Source organism: Oncorhynchus gorbuscha, unplaced genomic scaffold, assembly GCF_021184085.1.
Source record: "Oncorhynchus gorbuscha isolate QuinsamMale2020 ecotype Even-year unplaced genomic scaffold, OgorEven_v1.0 Un_scaffold_2009, whole genome shotgun sequence".
Classification (NCBI taxonomy): domain Eukaryota; kingdom Metazoa; phylum Chordata; class Actinopteri; order Salmoniformes; family Salmonidae; genus Oncorhynchus; species Oncorhynchus gorbuscha.
Window position 1 is genome coordinate 18,591 of NW_025746626.1, and position 18,293 is coordinate 36,883.

General features: G+C 45.2%; 1 protein-coding gene across 6 annotated transcripts; it reads left to right on the plus strand.

Moving 5' to 3' along the window:
* The first annotated feature begins 8,649 nt into the window (after positions 1-8,649).
* Positions 8,650-17,629, plus strand: LOC124024803. Of its 6 annotated transcripts, XM_046338559.1 has the most exons (9): positions 8,650-8,893; positions 9,048-9,142; positions 9,325-9,478; positions 9,757-9,793; positions 9,901-10,211; positions 10,617-13,638; positions 13,832-13,913; positions 14,072-14,165; positions 17,572-17,629. In XM_046338559.1, the coding sequence occupies exons 1-9, from the start codon at positions 8,847-8,849 to the stop codon at positions 17,579-17,581; spliced, it is 3,852 nt and encodes a 1,283-aa protein (XP_046194515.1). In that variant the 5' UTR covers positions 8,650-8,846; the 3' UTR covers positions 17,582-17,629. The 6 variants fall into 6 exon arrangements, with proteins under 6 accessions (XP_046194515.1, XP_046194513.1, XP_046194517.1 ...); XM_046338557.1 differs by lacking the exon at positions 17,572-17,629 and having other exon boundaries at positions 8,653-8,893; positions 14,072-15,573; XM_046338558.1 differs by lacking the exon at positions 17,572-17,629 and having other exon boundaries at positions 8,799-8,893; positions 9,048-9,114; positions 14,072-15,572.
* The last annotated feature ends 664 nt before the right edge of the window (positions 17,630-18,293 follow it).

Here is an 18,293-nt window from a genome sequence, read left to right on the forward strand (position 1 = left end):
CAAGGTCGATGAAGACGGCTGCACAGTACTGTCTTTTATCAATGGCGGTTATGATATCGTTTAGTACCTTGAGTGTGGCTGAGGTGCACCGTGACCGGCTCGGAAACCAGATTGCACAGCGGAGAAGGTACGGTGGGATTCGAGATGGTCAGTGACCTGTTTGTTGACTTGGCTTTCGAAGACCTTAGATAGGCAGGGCAGAATGGATATAGGTCTGTAACAGTTTGGGTCCAGGGTGTCTCCCCCTTTGAAGAGGGGGATGACTGCGGCAGCTTTCCAATCCTTGGGGATCTCCGACGATATGAAAGAGAGGTTGAACAGGCTGGTAATAGGGGTTGCGGCAATGGCGGTGGATAGTTTCAGAAATAGAGGGTCCAGATTGTCAAGCCCAGCTGATTTATACGGGTCCAGGTTTTGCAGCTCTTTCAGAACATCTGCTATCTGGATTTGGGTAAAGGAGAACCTGGAGAGGCTTGGGCGAGGAGCTGGGGGGGGGTGGAGCTGTTGGCCGAGGTAGGAGTAGCCAGGCGGAAGGCATGGCCAGCCGTTGAGAAATGCTTGTTGAAGTTTTCGATAATCATGGATTTATCGGTGGTGACCGTGTTACCTAGCCTCAGTGCAGTGGGCAGCTGGGAGGAGGTGCTCTCGTTCTCCATGGACTTCACAGTGTCCCATAACTTTTTGGAGTTGGAGCTACAGGATGCAAACTTCTGCCTGAAGAAGCTGGCCTTAGCTTTCCTGACTGACTGCGTGTATTGGTTCCTGACTTCCCTGAACAGTTGCATATCGCGGGGGGGGGTGAAATGAGATAATGTTATGCACCACGTAAATATACACTGCCTAAGGCTGCAGTGCTATACTCCATGGAGACAGTGCACAATGTTCATTTTACATGATGGATATATGCTACTCCATTTCATACAATAAATCCGTACAATTTATTTATAAAGCCCTTTTTACATCAGCAGATGTCACAAAATGCTTATACTGACACCCAGCTTAAAACCTCAAATAGCATGCAATGCAGATTTAGAAGCACGGTGGCTACGAAAAACTCTCTAGAAAAACAGGAACCTAGGAAGAAACCTAGAGAGGAACCAGGCTCTGAGGGGTGGCTAGTCCTCTTCTGGCTGTGCTGGTGGAGAATATAATCGTACATGGCCATTAAGGCCAGATGGTTCTTCAAGTACTGTAGTTCAAACGTTCTTCTTAGATGACCAGCAGGGTCAAATAATAGGTCAGCAACTCAGGAGTAGATGTCAGTTGGCTTTTCGTAGCCGAACATTCAGAGGTCGAGACTGCAGTTGTGGTTGGTTGGTGTGAGTGAGTGAGTGAGTGAGTGAGTGAGTGAGTGAGTGAGTGAGTGAGTGAGTGAGTGAGTGAGATGAGACTTTTGGTCTTTCAATCTCATTTCATTTAAACCCCTTAAAAAAAAAAATATATATATATATATCCTGAACTGCATACATTTGCCATACTCACCTTTCTATCTACCACATTCTACAAACCAACATCACAATACCCACTCCTACAACTGTATATCCAAAACATCTTCCCCAGCTATATAGACAGCCCCCCCAACACACCATATCTCCTCAAACATCTCTACACATTATATCATTTTATAGAACTCAAACTCAACCCTGAGGCGCGCAGAGACCATCCCCTTAAACAATAGTAAAGAGTCTGTTATCCCCCCACCTTTGACCCTGTTCCTCCTTGTTTGCCAAATAGCTAACTTTGCCTGAGCAAACAGAAAGTTCAACAAAACACATTTGACTTTCGCCTGACACGAATATCTGTATCTCATTATAAACATCTCAACAGTAAACACCACCCCCAACCTCTCACACAGACATTCCAACAGAGACATTAAAGGCATTAACCTGGTGTACACAGAAAACACATGAATCACAGTTTCTTTCATTTTACAGAAAAGACACCCCTGCCCGAATCCCAGGTTCAACCCGTGCCAACCAGTTGTTAGTGGCCAGGGCTCCATGAAGAACCCTCCACTGGAGGTCCCCTGACCTCTTTGGTACTGGGGGTTTATAGAGCCCCCTCCACCTAAAACCCACCATACTCTCCGCCCCACATATCCCCTGCCACTGATGTGCCTTCACTCCTGTTAGGCTCCTAATGTTCCTAACCTTAACTCAGAGGTTGTAGAGGGCTTTACCTCCAGCATCCTCAAACTCCCCCAGGCTCGGAGTGTTGAAATCTAACAAGTCCTCCAGACCCCCTTGCCAGTCTCCAGTCTCTGCTGTCACCTGCAGTGGCGGAAACATTGGTGGCCCCTCTCCCTTTGGCCGCTCAAACATCCCCCTTACCGGCCCAGACAGTGCCTCCTGGACCTCCTCCAGGAATCTCTCCAGCAGCCAAAGAGACGTTATTCCTGTTTGTTGTGCCAAGACTTCTGGGGTTTTCCACCCCTCCTCTCCCAGCACTCTCAGGTCACCCAGCCTTTGTAAACCCCCTGCCATCAGTTGCCTCTGCAGGGTGGCCGACTGAACCGATCTCAAAGGGATTGCTGGGTTGTGGAAGATAGGCTCCTCCCATAGCCCAGGCTCCACACCCCCTTCTCTTATGGGCCTTAGCAGCTGTCAGGCCCTCAGCATTGCAGAGTAAAAATCTGAGAGACCTGCTGTACTCAGCCTCTCCAGCCTCATGAGGAACAGCTGCCAGTCCAACCCTAATCCGCCAGCTCTCCTCAGCAGCACGCATGGTGGCTCCCTCCAGCCAACATCAGCATGGTACAGCAGTCTCTGCACCGCCTTCTGCCTGAAAGCAGCCATCCTGCTCTCCAGTTCCACCAGGCCCTGTCCTCCTTCATGAACGGTCATGTACAACACTGCTGCCTTCAGCCAGTGATGGCCCGACCAGAAGAAGCTTGCGTTGCAGGTCTGCGAGCGGGGCGGGTGGATTGAGGACAGCCAGTTTATGCCACAGGGAAGATGCTACCAGGTTGTTAATTATCAGCACCCTCCCTCTATATGACACTTGAGACAGGAACCACCTCCACCTGGCCAGACTTGACACCACTGCCTGTGACAGCCCCTCTCAGTTCTTCCTTACCCACTTCTCCGAGCCCAGGTACACCCCCAACACTTTAAGCCCTTCACAACCCCACTGCAAACCCCCTGGAAGCAGAGGAGGAGCCCTATCCCCCCATGCCCCACATAAGAGCTTTGCTCTTGCCCCAGTTTACCTTAGCTGATGAAGCTCCCTCGTACACCTTCAGACTGGTCTCTAGTGCCTGCATATCCTGATCATCACAGAAACATCATCTGCATATGCTGACACTGCTATGCCTGTCACCACATCCATTCCTTTCCAGCAGACTCCCTGCAGTCTCCTGCGTAGCAGTCCTAAAAAAAGCTCAATGGCTAATGTGTATAGCTGCCCAGATAGAGGGCATCCTTGTCTAATGCCCTGTCTCACCCAGACTGGCCTACTGAGCCCCCCTCCCACCTTGACCATACATGACGCCCTAGCATACAACAGCTTCACACATGTCAAAAAACTCTTCCCAAACCCAAACACAGACATCACATTAAACAGATACTCATGGTCCACTCTATCAAAAGCCTTCTCTTGATCTAAAGAGACCAGTCCCAAGTTCACATTAGAACCTCTCGACAAGTCCCTAATTAAGACAAGTTGTCCGTGATTGAGCGTCCCGGTACACAAGATGTTTGGTCCTTATGTACTATCGAGTCCAAATGGGACTTCAGTCTGTAAGAGAGGACTTTGGCAAATATCTTGTAGTCCCACAGGTGCACGACCGGGGGACATCTGGGTTACGGCCTCTGCCAGTTCATGGGACAACAGAGGAATGTCCATTTCATCCATCTGTGCCAGAGAGAGCTTAGGGAGTCCTGCGAACAAGACCTGAGCACACATAGGATCACACACTTCTGCCCTATACAATTCAGTATAAAACTCCACAGTCTGCTCCCGCGTCTCCCCCACCACAGAGGTCACCCGCCCATCAAACAGCCGTAGACAATGCATACCCTTGGCTTCACCGCTCTGTCTTTCCAAACCAAAGAAGAAGGAGTTGGAGCATCCATCTCCTTGAACATGGAGAACCTAGCTCTTACAAGTGCTCCCTTTGCTTTAACCTGGAAAAAACTGCCCAGGTCCCTACGTAATTCGGCTAAATTAGCCTGGAGGCCTACATTGCCTTGCCCCACCATCTCTATCTCTATCTCACTAATACAACGCTCTAGTTCCCCCAATACTCTCCTAGCCTCTGAGGATGAGAGAGCTGTGTACTGTTGACAGAAAAGCCGAATTTGGACTTTCCCCACATCCCACCATTGACTCAGAGACTCATACTCCTCTCTTCGCTGCCCCCACCTTTCCCAAAAGGTTTGGAAACCTGAGCAAAACGTGGCATCTCATAAGAGCTTTACATTGAACTTCCAATAAGATGCCAGCCGAGCCATATTTATGTGATGATCCGAAAACCCCACCGGGAGAATGGTAACGCCCAGCAGCCTATTGCTCCGATTCCTAGACATGTAAAAGCGATCAAGTCGGGCCCCAAAAACCTTCACCCATGTATACTGTCTTGTGTTTGGATGTTTAGTTCTCCAAACATCCACTAGGTCGAACTGATTATTGATGTCCCTTAACACTCCCACTGACACTGAGGCTCTTCCCCATTTCTGTCTTTTGTAAATCCATTGTACAGTTCCAGTCCCCTCCGACCACCAGCGTCTCCTCAGGCGCTACCTGTGAGAGTTCCTGTCTAAGACTCACAAATAGAACCCCTCTTTCTCTCCCTGTGTTAGGGGCATACACATTTATAAAGACAAAACCCATGTTGTTCATTTCTGCTTTAACAACAAGCAGCCTACCTTTACACACCTCCTTTGAGGAGCAACGTTTTACAGACAGCCCCGGTGCAAAAAGGACTGCCACCCCTGCACTAAGATTTGTCTCATGGATCAACACACTTGCCCCTTTCCACCAGAGCCCCCAATCGACTTCATTCAACACATCACTATGCGTCTCCTGCAGAAACACCACCTGTACTTTTTTTGTTTTACATATTCACCCAACACACTCCTCTTTCCCGCATCTCTGGTGCCAGTTATATTGAGCGAGCCTACCCGACGAGTCTCCATAAGAAGTGGGAGAAAAGCAGAGAAAGAGACCAATAGCCTACTGTGATAGACTACATCCAGTTTGCTGAGTAGAGTGTTGGAGGCTATTTTAGATGACATTGCCAAAGTCAAGGATCGGTTAACTCCATTCTCAGGAACACACCTGAATCCATGCCGTATCGACAGCGTCTCCTCCGCGCGAGGCTGAGAAGCCATCGTGCACACACCACACCTTCCAAACCCCAGGAAAGTTACTCTGTCCTCTTCCACCCTAACTTTTAAAAAATGGTGGAAACTGCTAAAACAAATATTGCATTAACCCTCCACCATAGAAAATAACATGTAAAGAAAATAATCAAAGAAAGTTAGTTAGGATAGAGCCCTCCACACCAAACACTCAAACTCCAAAAATCTCCCAGCATGCACTGCAAGAGAGAGAGAGAGAGAGGTGGGGGAAAGGGCGAAGTTCGAAACATCAGGTCCGTGACAAGGTATCACGTCCGGAGAACACACGTCTCTTCATGTGATACATGATGTTTGGCTGTGCTGTGCGAAGTGTTATCTTATGGGTTTGGTGATTGTTCTGTGTGAAGCCGTATTCTGCATTGCATCATGGAATGTGATGTGAAATCCCTGGGCCAATGGCTGTTGAAGATACTCCACTGCACTGCTGCTGTGAGCAGGAGTGGGAGAGAAGTTATGCTTTTATTATACTCTTGTTCTGTCACTCATTCTCCTGCCTCTCCATAACAGGCAGACAAATATTTTGAAGAGTAGTTAAAGAGGTGGCAGTGTATACACACACTCAGACTCCAACTCTATGTATAGGTTTGTCTTATTCCAGAATACACCCATAATTGTGATCCACACAATATGGTTCTATGTTTTCCAATCTGTGATTAAAAGTAGTTCTCAGAGTAGAGCTATTTTGAATTGACCAAAGCCAGTCTCCCCCGATTGCTCAGTTTGGCCTGGCGGCCAGCTCTAGGAAGAGTCTTGGTGGTTCCAAACTTCTTCCGTTTAAGAATGATGGAGGCCACTGTGTCCTTGGGGACCTTCAATATTGCAGAAACGTTTTGGTACCATTCACCAGATCTGTGTCTTGACATAATCATGTCTCTGAGCTCTATGGACAATTCCTTCGACCTCATGGCTTGGTTTTTGCTCTGACATACACTGTCAACTGTTGGACCTTATATTTTCAACATACAGAAAACATCTCAGAGGGTTGATCTAGCTGCAGATAGCTAATTCTCCTCCATGTGTTTTCCCCTTGCTGCTAATAAGCTCTTACCAATCTAACTAAATTAATTGAGAACATCTGGTTATCTGACAGTCTATGCAGCAACTATTGTATTAGAGTTAAGCTCTGGTTATTTTATGTATTTTCCTAGACAAGTCAGTTCAGAACAAATTCTTATTTACAATGACAGCTTAGGAACAGTGGGTTAACTACCTTGTTCATGGGCAGAATGACATATTTTTACATGGTCAGCTCAGGGATCTGACCTAGTGTAACAGATGTGAAAAACGGCTAAATAGCGGTTTCAGCTCTGAGACCTTGAAGTAGTGTGCTCTGCTTTTGTGGAGCGATGGGTTAAATGAGCGAGGGGACAGTTTAAAATTATACTGTTACAGAGGCATGGGCTAGAGATGAATATGCTACCAAATAGCACCTTATTTCCTAATGTAGGCCTACTTTTAAGGAAGGCACTATAAGGAATAGATCAATCAAATGGCTCACTAAACAGGGTACCGAAATAAATCCACAAGAGGTCGACACGAAATTAGACTAGGTTTATTTCTGTTTGGGCCTAGCTGTATCGAAAACGGTTGATGGGGAAATGGTGTAATCTGATCTGATCAATATATTTCCACCCCAATATTAATGAAGGTCTAACATTCCATGACGTGGTATGTAGTTCTTAATTTGTCAGTGGCTGCAATATTGTCCTCAGTAAACTCAACATGAGTGAAAACAACACAGACAAGGACAAGTTTTTCGAGATATAAAAAAATACTGTATGCTATTATGGATGAAGAAAAGGTAGGTTAAATGACAAAATATTTGGGAATGTAACTAAGGAAAATGTCATTTAACAGTTACAGAACAGCTGCAGTATCAGAGGCGCAGAGCCTTAATTAACGGGCTACACAAAATGGCTGACAATAGCCAGGTAAGGTTAATTTTAGCCTACGTTTATTACAGTTGTCCTAATTCCATCTTGTTCTAATGGCAAGTCTGCCTTAAGTGCAGAAACTATGGTTGATATTCGAAAATAAGTATGATTGGAAGTTTAGGCAAGTAATTCCAATTGGGGAATTGTTGTGGGATGTTAGCATACCATATTGCGCGTGTAGCATTCGTGCCATGGAGGATTGTGCAGACCGGCAGGTTGCTACAGTATCCCAGTATCATGTATGTTATAGGGATCAGATCTGGCTGACTTTTTCACCTGAACTGCTCATTGGCTGTCCATAATGAGCCCAGCGAGCAGGATGTGTAGCTGGGCTCTGCAATAATTAGTTCCCAGAGCAATTACAAATAACTATTCTTGTTTTAAAAGCGTCATTACAACTAGCAACATGACGGTCAGTCACCTCTAGGACTATGTGTTGGATTTGTCCATGTCTCGCTAAATTAACCTTGCTACCAGAACAGCTGTGGAGAACTTATACTACAGTTTTAAGGGATCTCTCTGAAGGTATTAGATTATACAATGGTGCTTCGTCCTCTGGATGAAGAACCATACATCTCGGCTTGGCTTCATTGCATTATTATTTGGGGAACGTTGACATGCCATTTGTGTTGACGGATGGATGAAAATAATGTAATTATAGTATCGTTATACATAGGTTATCAGAAAAATCTGCATGAGATACCCATAGAACTGAGCCCTGCTCTATTTCAGCACCATGCCGTGGTCTCAGGTGCTGCCCAGACTCGAAACATTACAGCACCATGGCACGGTCCCCTGACGCCAAGAACGTCATTGATTTTAAATTATTCTAGGCACAAGTGGTTATAATTTATTGCATGTCCTAGTTTTGCAGCTTTGCAACCTCAGAATTATAGCTAATGGATGGCAGCGAGTTACGTTTTTGTGCATGGCGATGAATGAGGATGCTTGATAAACCATAAATTAAACGCAAAAACGTGCACTTACAAATATTTTCGTTTGGCAGAACTTTGACAAGCTATAATCTGTTTTCAAATGACATTGACAGTTCATATAGACATTAGACTTAGGCCTAATTGTGACATCATGTGTGTATGACATCTTTGAAGAATGCCCTGGCTTCAGCCAATCGGAATCGAGTATTCAACAATGCTTTGGCATAATTCAAGGACGTTCATATTCACTTCAGTTGTCTGCCGATGGTTCACTGACGTTTTTTCAAAGGAGCTATTAGTATTTCCTCTAAACAGCCTACAACAATAAGCTACACATCATGTCAGATGACAGCAAGGTATGGTTCATTTAGCCTATTTTGAGTTTAGAGGAGAAATTACTAACAATATAGTAGGTCACTACCAAAGCAATAGGTCTCACTGGTTTGATCCATGGACTGAAATCTGACCACTATTGCCGTTTTGTTTACAATAGGAGCGAATAAGTTGTTTCACAAAGTCACAACCTAGGACTGATATTGACCTCTCATTTATCCACCAGAGCGTGAAATGGGAGGATCCCCCGGATGACCAAAATAAGGTTGTGATGAATATGAAGGATGAAACAGAGACACATGAGACCAACAAGAACAGGACAGGAGGCAAGGTAAGAAATATGCTGTCCTTTACACATGTTCTGCCTACTTAGGCACAGATCTATGATTAGTTTAGTATCACTAAATCCTAGCCTTAAAGCATTAGGAGGAGACACTACACTGACCTTAGATCTGCTATGAGACCTATAATCTGTTGTCATGTAGGCTAAACGTAAGTCCAGTGGCCGTGCCAAGAAGACTTCCGTGGAGGAGGACAGCAGCATTGGTGCAGGTCCGAGATTACTTCATGTTGGGTGCAGGTTGTGTTCAAATTCATCAGCACTGATCTGAGAAGATAGTATCTATATAGGTGAAAGCAATATAGTGGAGGCCCGCAGAGAGATGTGCTTTTACCTGTCCAGTGCAATCAAATCACTAAAGGTGAAGGAAATTAGGGATCAAGTTCAGATTCAACTTTAGATTTCTCTTTGCGGTTTCCCAGAGTCTTCTCAGACACCCGGGTGTGGTTTCCGGGAAAGGGGATCTATCATTGAGCAGCTGGAGAAGGAGGCTCAGAGGACTCTAATGCCTTCTCTCAAGATTGAGACATGCTGTGCCCCAATCCTCCTCTCCTTCCTGAGGAGTCTAACTGATGAGCAAGTCCCATGTCTTTTTCCAACCTCACATAAAACAACTCTGAATTTATAATCATAGTGCACCTTCTAACCACAAATGGGATTTTAGACACTACACCTAACATCACTGTAACCACACCCATAACTCTTCCTGTAAATCAAGAACAAAATGTCTCATGTACTTGCTAATAGCTTAATTAAATACACTTTTATTTTCCCTGACATGGCTATCTAGTGACTCCACTAACTCAACATCAGTGTGCAGGTAAAATATGTTTCCTTTCTTTTCTTTTCTCTAGCCAATGGAGAGTGATTCAGCATGGCATGAAAAATAACGTAAGTCTCTCCACATAAGGTTCTGGTCAAAAGTTGTGCGCTATATAGGGAATGGTGTCATGGAATTGCTTGATTGACAAAAACATTACTCTGTTTGTTGGCCATAGCTCACATTCGAGCAGCTCTCCATGCTGTGTCTGAAGATTGTTAAAGTCGTGACCCAGACAGCCCTCCGCATTCTCCTACCAGCGCTAGCTCGTATCATGGGGGTGAACCTGAGGAGTGGGGCAACCTCCCCAGAATCCCAGTGCTCTCTGACAGGGTCTGAGGATTCCTTAGGCAGTCTGGATGAGAGAGAGAAAAGGCTGCTGATCAGTGAGATGAACTCCTGGACTAAGGAGAGGAGGAGGAATGGCAGTGCAGGGTGCCGCCAAAAATCCACTCGCAGAACCTCATCACCATGCTGTTCGCCTAAGAGGTATGTTCACAGCAATATTTCAACTTAATAATTGCAAGACCTGACCCATACTTATCATAAATTATTAACTTGGAATTCACACCTTGTAGTTTTAAATTCTGGTCAGAAATGTTGCCACTGAGGGGGTGGGTCCAGGTGAAAGTCATTTTTAACTGGGTAAGCCATAAAGTCATCTATGAATAAATAGATCAGGTACATGCCTTTCAGAATTAATCATATTCTGATGTCGTACAAACATAAAAATCAGGCAAAAAATCGTGTCAGTTGGCTTTAGGCTTCTAGAACTACGGTGGTATGAGACCATCATTGCTCTAATTTGGTTATCAGGCTCACTAATGGCCCAGATTAGATACCAGTTGGTCACATTTGCATGGCATAAGTGGTGATTGTGTGTTTATCTTCAAGGTCCCAGACCTCATTGCAGAGCTTGCCTGCAACTAGAGAGGCTCCCCTCATGGAGGAGCCTCTGAAGGCTCTTTTTGGGGTAACGGAAGAGAGCCTCCTGATATCCCTGGTTGAGGGTCACTCCAACCCCACCTCCTCCAGCTCCTCCGAGTTGAGGTGTGCTATCGTGGGGGAGGTGGTACACCAGCTTAACTCTGGCCTCTCAGTGGCCATTCAGGCCAGCTCGGGGAGTTTCCCCCCTATGGACAGTCAGGACATAGCAGCAGGCAAGGAGGTCATTCGGGTAGCCTCGGTGCAGATCCTGGCCGAGCTACAGAGCCAAACGTCTGAGCCAGAGTGGGTAGGGTTTATCGAGCCCCTCATGGACCCTGTGACCGATGATGTGCTGGATGCCATTGTCGGCACAATGGACAAAATGGCACAGGACTTCAACATCCTATTGGATCTGGCCAAGAAGATGACAATCTTGGGGTCAAAATGTCTGACCAATCTTCAATGTGACCTTGATGTTGAGTGTCCATCTGGGAAAGAAGGGACCACTCACTTTCTCAAAGAGACTGGATCCTCTACCAGTGTGGTGGCCAGAAAGATTCAGACCCTCTCTAGCCCCAACTTTCAGTCTAAAGCCCTGAAGGCGGTGAGCACCATCCTTACAAGGAAAGTCAGCAGCTCTTCTGGCATGGCTCCTTCCTCTAGGCCTTCTAGTGCTGCTCCTAGCCTTACTGAAGCTTCCCTGAATACCAGCTGCACAGCCCTGACATCTGTAACCTCCACTGCCACAGTGATTGTTAAGGCATTTGTGGGAGGCATGGAGACGATAGCATCATTTGAAGGCACATGTGAAGCAGTTGATTGGCCAGTTCCTGTAAATGACCACAAAACAGGATCTTCACAGATGATAACCTTCTCTCTAGCCCGCACACTCTACGGCCGTATACGAGCAAAGCTGAGGGACCTTTTAACTCTATCCGCTCGAGAAGAAGGTGTGGCTAAGGATGCTTCTCTTCAGGAGTCTTCAGACACTATGGAAAAGGCAACTGTTTCAACTGTTGAGGTCCAGTTACCCAGCACCAAACTTAGTAGAGTTCCCAGTGAGAGCCAACCAATACCAGCTCTCTGTCTCTCCAATCTGGATACCAGTACTCAAGAAGTTCTTAGCAGTGTTTTTTCCATCTACAAGTCAGAGTTATCAAAAGTGGAGAGTAAATCCTTGGCCGTTGTCAGTTCATCTGATGAGTCCCTAGAGGCTTGTTGGTTTGTTGATGGCGTCCTATCAAAGCTCGATGACTATACTATTTCCCAGTCACCCTCACCCAATGAAGACTTGAGCGTGAGTACTCAATATTCTCAACTGAGCTCAGAAGAGAGTGTCAGAATCACGGAGTCTTCTACTAGTCTGATTCAGAGCATTAAGAAGCTCTCTAGCAATGACTTCCAGACTCAGGCAGAAGAGGCAGTGAGTAAAGTGCTGATGAGATCCAGTCATTCCTTTATCACACAGATCAGCCATACTGGTCTTCAGAAAAGTCTGCAGGCTGGCTTATCATCTAGCTCACCATCAGAGATCCATGTCCTTTCAGAATCCATGTCCTCCATGTCCTCTGAGAATACAGCCTCTGGATTAGTGGAAACCTTTGTCAAAGGAATGGTGACTATTTTCCAGAAAAATGAGTCCACTGACACTGTGCTACTGGAAAGAAGTGGGAGAGTTTCACAGTGCTCCCACGGGGGCTCCCAACTGGATGATACTGAATTGAGTGTTAAAATATCAGAGGAGAAGCTTTGGTCAACAGCTAAGACCATCTGCGTCAGTATGAAGAACACACTTAAGGATTTCTTCACAGGGCTGAAGCCACCCGGATCCGAAAGGACAGAAAATGCTTCTTCCAAAGAGACCCTTGGGGAAATCCTGGTTGCTATCCAGAATGAAATCTCAAACTTAGGGCGAATGAAGGATTCCAGGGAGCTCCTTCAGATCAATGATATGGTAGGAACTATACTGAAGGAGGTTGAGAAAAGTGAGGATGACAGTGAACAAGTCTGCCAAGACATCCCTAGAACCTGTTCATCTTTGTCCACTTCTTTAAATGGTCGTAGTTCCTTGTCCAGCTCTTCAAAGAGTCCTAGGTCAGAGTGTGAGTTAGAGATCAACCTCCCTGGCACTCCCATCCCTGACGAAGTGCCTTTTGATCTGACCTGCCCCATCGTCAGGAGCTCCTGCATCGACACCAGGGTCTCTAAAATGCCAGAGATTTCTTCAAGTGACCTAAAGACAAAGATGATGGCACACACAGATGAACCCCTGCATCGTAACAGTCCAATGACTGACCGCAGTCGACCGCCGAGTGCTAAAGCCTCTTTTCGATCCTCCACTCCGTCTTTCACCAACAAGGGAACCTCTTTGGTACCAAAGGGAGATGGGATTGACATTGAAGAGAAGGAGGTGTGCATCCCCAGCAGCTCTGGCCATCTGAGGGAGCTCTTAATCACCCCGGACATCAGCAGTGCCACTGCATTCCCACTGCAGTACTTGATGGACTCCAGCAAAGATGATGGCATCTGTTTTGTCACCATACTGGTGATAAGGTTGCTATCGGAGATCAGACCCTCAGCCCTAGATGGACCCTCCCAACAGGCAGCAGATCTGACAGAAACATGTCAGCAACTCATCAGACAAGTCCTGTCTGAGTTCTGTGCTGCATCCAGATTCTCCAGGACAAAGGCATATTCGCAGAACCTGAACATCCAAAGGGTGTTCAGAGGTGTACATAAAAACCTCATGGAGGAGTTTGGCTCTTATAACATCCTGCAAGCAGCTCTTTCCTCCCAGGACCCTGCATTTGACAGAGTCCTGGTAAAGTCCTTGACCCAGCAGCTGGTACAGGGATGCAAGGAGGCGTCAAGACCAGCTTCTGCTGCAACAAACCCATCAGACCAGGCTGAGACAGAGAGGGGGGCTGAGCAGAAAGCAAGAAGGAGCTTCCTTTGCTTTTCAATGACCAAACTCAGGATCAACTTCAAGGTATAGCAGGGAGTTAGCATTTGTTTTTGGTTCCAGTTAGGTGCTGATGTTATTGATGTTATTGATATGATAAGACAAATACATGAGATAAATATGTTTTATTCATCACTAAATTGTTGCCTTGGATTCAGAAGTGTTCCATTTATTTATTTATTTATTCTCTGTACCATTTTCTTTACCTTTCTTATGTTAGCGTTCCAAGAGAGGAAACAAAAAGGACTGCCATTCAGTCCAGGAACAGACTGAGATTCCCTCTACTGATGGACATTGCATAGGTAAGGATGTTTTAGAGCTCTGCTAAAGCTTGTAGTTTTGTTTAGGTGTGTGTTAGAAACATAGGTATGCCTACCAAACTCATAGCACTGTTATTTTTCAACGTTACTATACTGCATCTCTCTCTCTCTTACCCCATCCATTTCTCTTGTGTTTCTAGCTCCCGTTGGAGAGGTTTCTCCCTCCATATCTCAGCCTGTCAAAAAACGATCCTTGATTGTCAGGGTCTTTTCAGCAATGATGAAGCCATTCAGGTGCTACACCAAGAAGAACCTGTAACCTCTTACGCTGCAGTTAGAACTACTTTTGTAACAGCAAGACTTTTGACAAGAGGCATTTCTGCATGTCTACCCTTTCAAAGTCTATTTGATCAAATAAATGCCAATGATTTTACAAGAATTTCAAGTGTTTTGGAAGATTAGTAAAACTGAAGCAGCTTTTCTCAGAGAAATGCACTAGTTCCCCCTTGGTTACACATTTATTGTGCAGTTTTTGAGTTGGCAGGACTTGGGGCAGCAGGTAGCCTTGTGGTTAGAGCGTTGGGCCAGAAAGGTTGCTAGGTCAGATCCCTGAGCTAACCATGTAAAAAAATATGACGTTCTGCTCCTGAACAAGGTAGTTAACCCACTGTTCCTAAGCTGTGATTGTAAATAAGAATTTGTTCTGAACTGACTTGTCTAGGAAAATAAATAAAATAACCACAGCTTGACTCTAATACAATAGTTGCTGCATAGACTGTCAGATAACCAGATGTTGTCTATTAATTTAGTTCGATTGGTAAGAGCTTATTAGCAGCAAGGGGAAAACACATAGAGGAGAATTAGCTATCTGCAGCTAGATGTTTTCTATATATTTTCTATATGTTGAAAATATAACGTCCAACAGTTGACAGTGTATGTCAGAGCAAAAACCAAGCCATGAGGTCGAAGGAATTGTCCATAGAGCTCAGAGACATGATTGTGTCAAGACACAGATCTGGTGAATGGTACCAAAACGTTTCTGCAATATTGAAGGTCCCCAAGGACACAGTGGCCTCCATCATTCTTAAACGGAAGAAGTTTGGAAACACCAAGACTCTTCCTAGAGCTGGCCGCCAGGCCAAACTGAGCAATCGGGGGAGAAGTGCTTTGGTCAATTCAAAATAGCTCTACTCTGAGAACTACTTTTAATCACAGAGTGGAAAACCTAGAACCATACTGTGTTGATCACAATTATGGATGTATTCTGGAATAAGACAAACCTATACATAGAGTTGGAGTCTGAGTGTGTGTACACACAGCCACCTCTTTAACCACTCTTCAAAATATTTGGCAGCCTTTGAGATGGAGAATAAGTGACAGAACAAGAGTATAATAAAAGCATGACTTCTCTCCCACTCCTGCTCACAGCAGCAGTGCAGTGGAGTAGCTTCAACAGCCATAGGCCCAAGGATTTCACATCACATTCCATGATGCAATGCAGAATACGGCTTCACACAGAACAATCACCAAACCCATAAGATAACACTTCGCACAGCACAGCCAAACATCATGTATCACATGAAGAGAAATGTGTGTACTCCGGACGAGATGCCTTCAATCTACGCTCTCTCTCTCCCTATCCCCCACCTCTCCCTCTCTCTCTCTCTCACTCACTCTTTCTCTCTCTTGCAATGCATGCTGGGAGTTTGAGTGTTTGGTGTGGAGGGCTCTATCCTAACTAACTCTATGGTGGGGGGGTTAATGCAATATTATTTTAGCGGTATCCACAGTTTTTTCAAAGTTAGGGTGGAAGAGGACAGAGTAACTCTCCTGGGGTTTGGAAGGTGTGGTGTTTTTATTCTTTGTCCCCAACTCTCTAGGCGACCAGTTTTGATAGCCTTTAGCCGCACCCTCATACTTCTCCTCCTTTGTTCTGCGGGTGATGTGGAGGTAAACCCAGGCCCTCATGTCCCCAGGCACCCTCATTTGTTGACTTCTGTGATCGAAAAAGCATTAGTTTCATGCATGTCAACATCAGAAGCCTCCTCCCTAAGTTTGTTTTACTCACTGCTTTAGCACACTCTGCCAACCCTGATGTCCTTGCCGTGTCTAAATCCTGGCTTAGGAAGGCCACCAATAATTCTGAGATTTCCATACCCAACTATAACATTTTCCGTCAAGATAGAACTGCCAAAGGGGGAGGAGTTAGCCTGCAAAGTAATGTCATACTTTCCAGGTCCATACCCAAACAGTTCAAACTACTAATTTTAAAAATGACTCTCTCCAGAAATAAGTCTCTCACTGTTGCCGCCTGCTACCGATCCCCCTCAGCTCCCAGCTGTGCCATAGACACCATTTGTGAATTGATCGCCCCCCCATCTAGCTTCAGAGTTTGTTCTGTTAGGTGACCTAAACTGGGATATGCTTAACACCCCGGCAGTCCTACAATCTAAGCTAGATGCCCTCAATCTCACACAAATCATCAAGGAACCCACCAGGTACAACCCTACATCTTTAAACAAGGGCACCCTCATAGACGTTATCCTGACCAACTGGCCCTCCAAATACACCTCCGCTGTCTTCAATCAGGATCTCAGCGATCACTGCCTCATTGCCTGTATCCGCTACGGGTCCTCAGTCAAACGACCACCCCTCATCACTGTCAAACGCTACCTAAAACACTTATGCGAGCAGGCCTTTCTAATCAACCTGGCCCGGGTATCCTGGAAGGATATTGATCTCATCCCGTCAGTTGAGGATGCCTGGTCATTCTTTAAAAGTAACTTCCTCACCATCTTAGATAAGCATGCTCCGTTAAAAAAATGCAGAACTAAGAACAGATATAGCCCTTGGTTCACTCCAGACCTGACTGCCCTCGACCAGCACAAAAACATCATGTGGCGGACTGCAATAGCATTGAATAGTCCCTGCGATATGCAACTGTTCAGGGAAGTCAGGAACCAATACACGCAGTCAGTCAGGAAAGCAAAGGCCAGCTTTTTCAAGCAGAAATTTGCATCCTGTAGCTCAAACTCTAAAAAGTTCTGGGACACTGTAAAGTCCATGGAGAACAAGAGCATCTCCTCCCAGCTGCCCACTGCACTGAGGCTTGGTAACACGGTCACCACCGATAAATCCATGATAATCGAAAACTTCAACAAGAATTTCTCAACACCACTAACATTGAGTGGCTGCTGCCAACACACTGACTCAACTCCAACCACTTTAATAATGGGAATTGATGGGAAATGATGTAAAATATATCACTAGCCACTTTAAACAATGCTACCTAATATAATGTTTACATACCCTACATTATTCATCTCATATGTATATGTATATACTGTACTCATCTACTGCATCTTTATGTAATACATGTATCACTAGCCACTTTAACTATGCCACTTTTTTACATACTCATCTCATATGTATATACTGCACTCAATACCATCTACTGTATCTTGCCTATGCCGCTCTGTACCATCACTCACTCATATATCTTTATGTACATATTCTTATCCCCTTACACTTGTGTCTATAAGGTAGTAGTTTTGGAATTGTTAGCTAGATTACTTGTTGGTTATTACTGCATTGTCGGAACTAGAAGCACAAGCATTTCGCTACACTCGCATTAACATATGCTAACCATGTGTATGTGACAAATACAATTTGATTTGATTTGATTTGACTACATCCCCAGGTCCAGATGATTCCAGCAGGCACAGCCACAGCCCAGGTGGTTCCGCAGAAGTTCCTCCAGCAGCAGGTGGTGACTGCAGCTGCCTGCCTCAGATCAGATCACAGCCCCCCAGGTTTCCGCTGCAGCAAAGTCCCCAGTACAGCAGCAGCCAGCCAAGGGCCAGGCTCACAGAGGGGCCATGAGGGGTAAGACCCAGGCGAAGCCCAGCGGGGGCAGCAGCTTGGTGCCCACAGGACTAGTTAGAGCTCCCAGACTACATCTCAGTAGTACAGATGCAATGCATTGCCTACCAGAACGATAAAGGTGGGGCGACTTCCGTCCTCATGTTAATTGTCATTGTGAAAGTTATTCACAGACATCAAAGCCCTGAGTCATTAGTGAATGCATTTTTACCTGTGGAAACACATTCACATAACTCTTTTCAATGTATCAATTTAACATTGACAGAAGTGTCCCTAAAAGTTATCTCCTTAATTGTTTGCATAAGAGGGAGCTTGACTCTTAAATGTAACATTTAGTTTTTTTTGTAACCTTCAGATATTTAATGGATAATAATGCATTTTCCTTTCAGTCTATTATGTTTATGTAACAAATACACTGTAAACATGTACTTTAGTATATTGTGTTTTCTCATAAATATGATGTTGCAGTAGTCATACAAAAAAAACTGTAAATAACAATGAATAAGGAAAACATTTGTACTTGTAAAGTAGTTGTGTTAT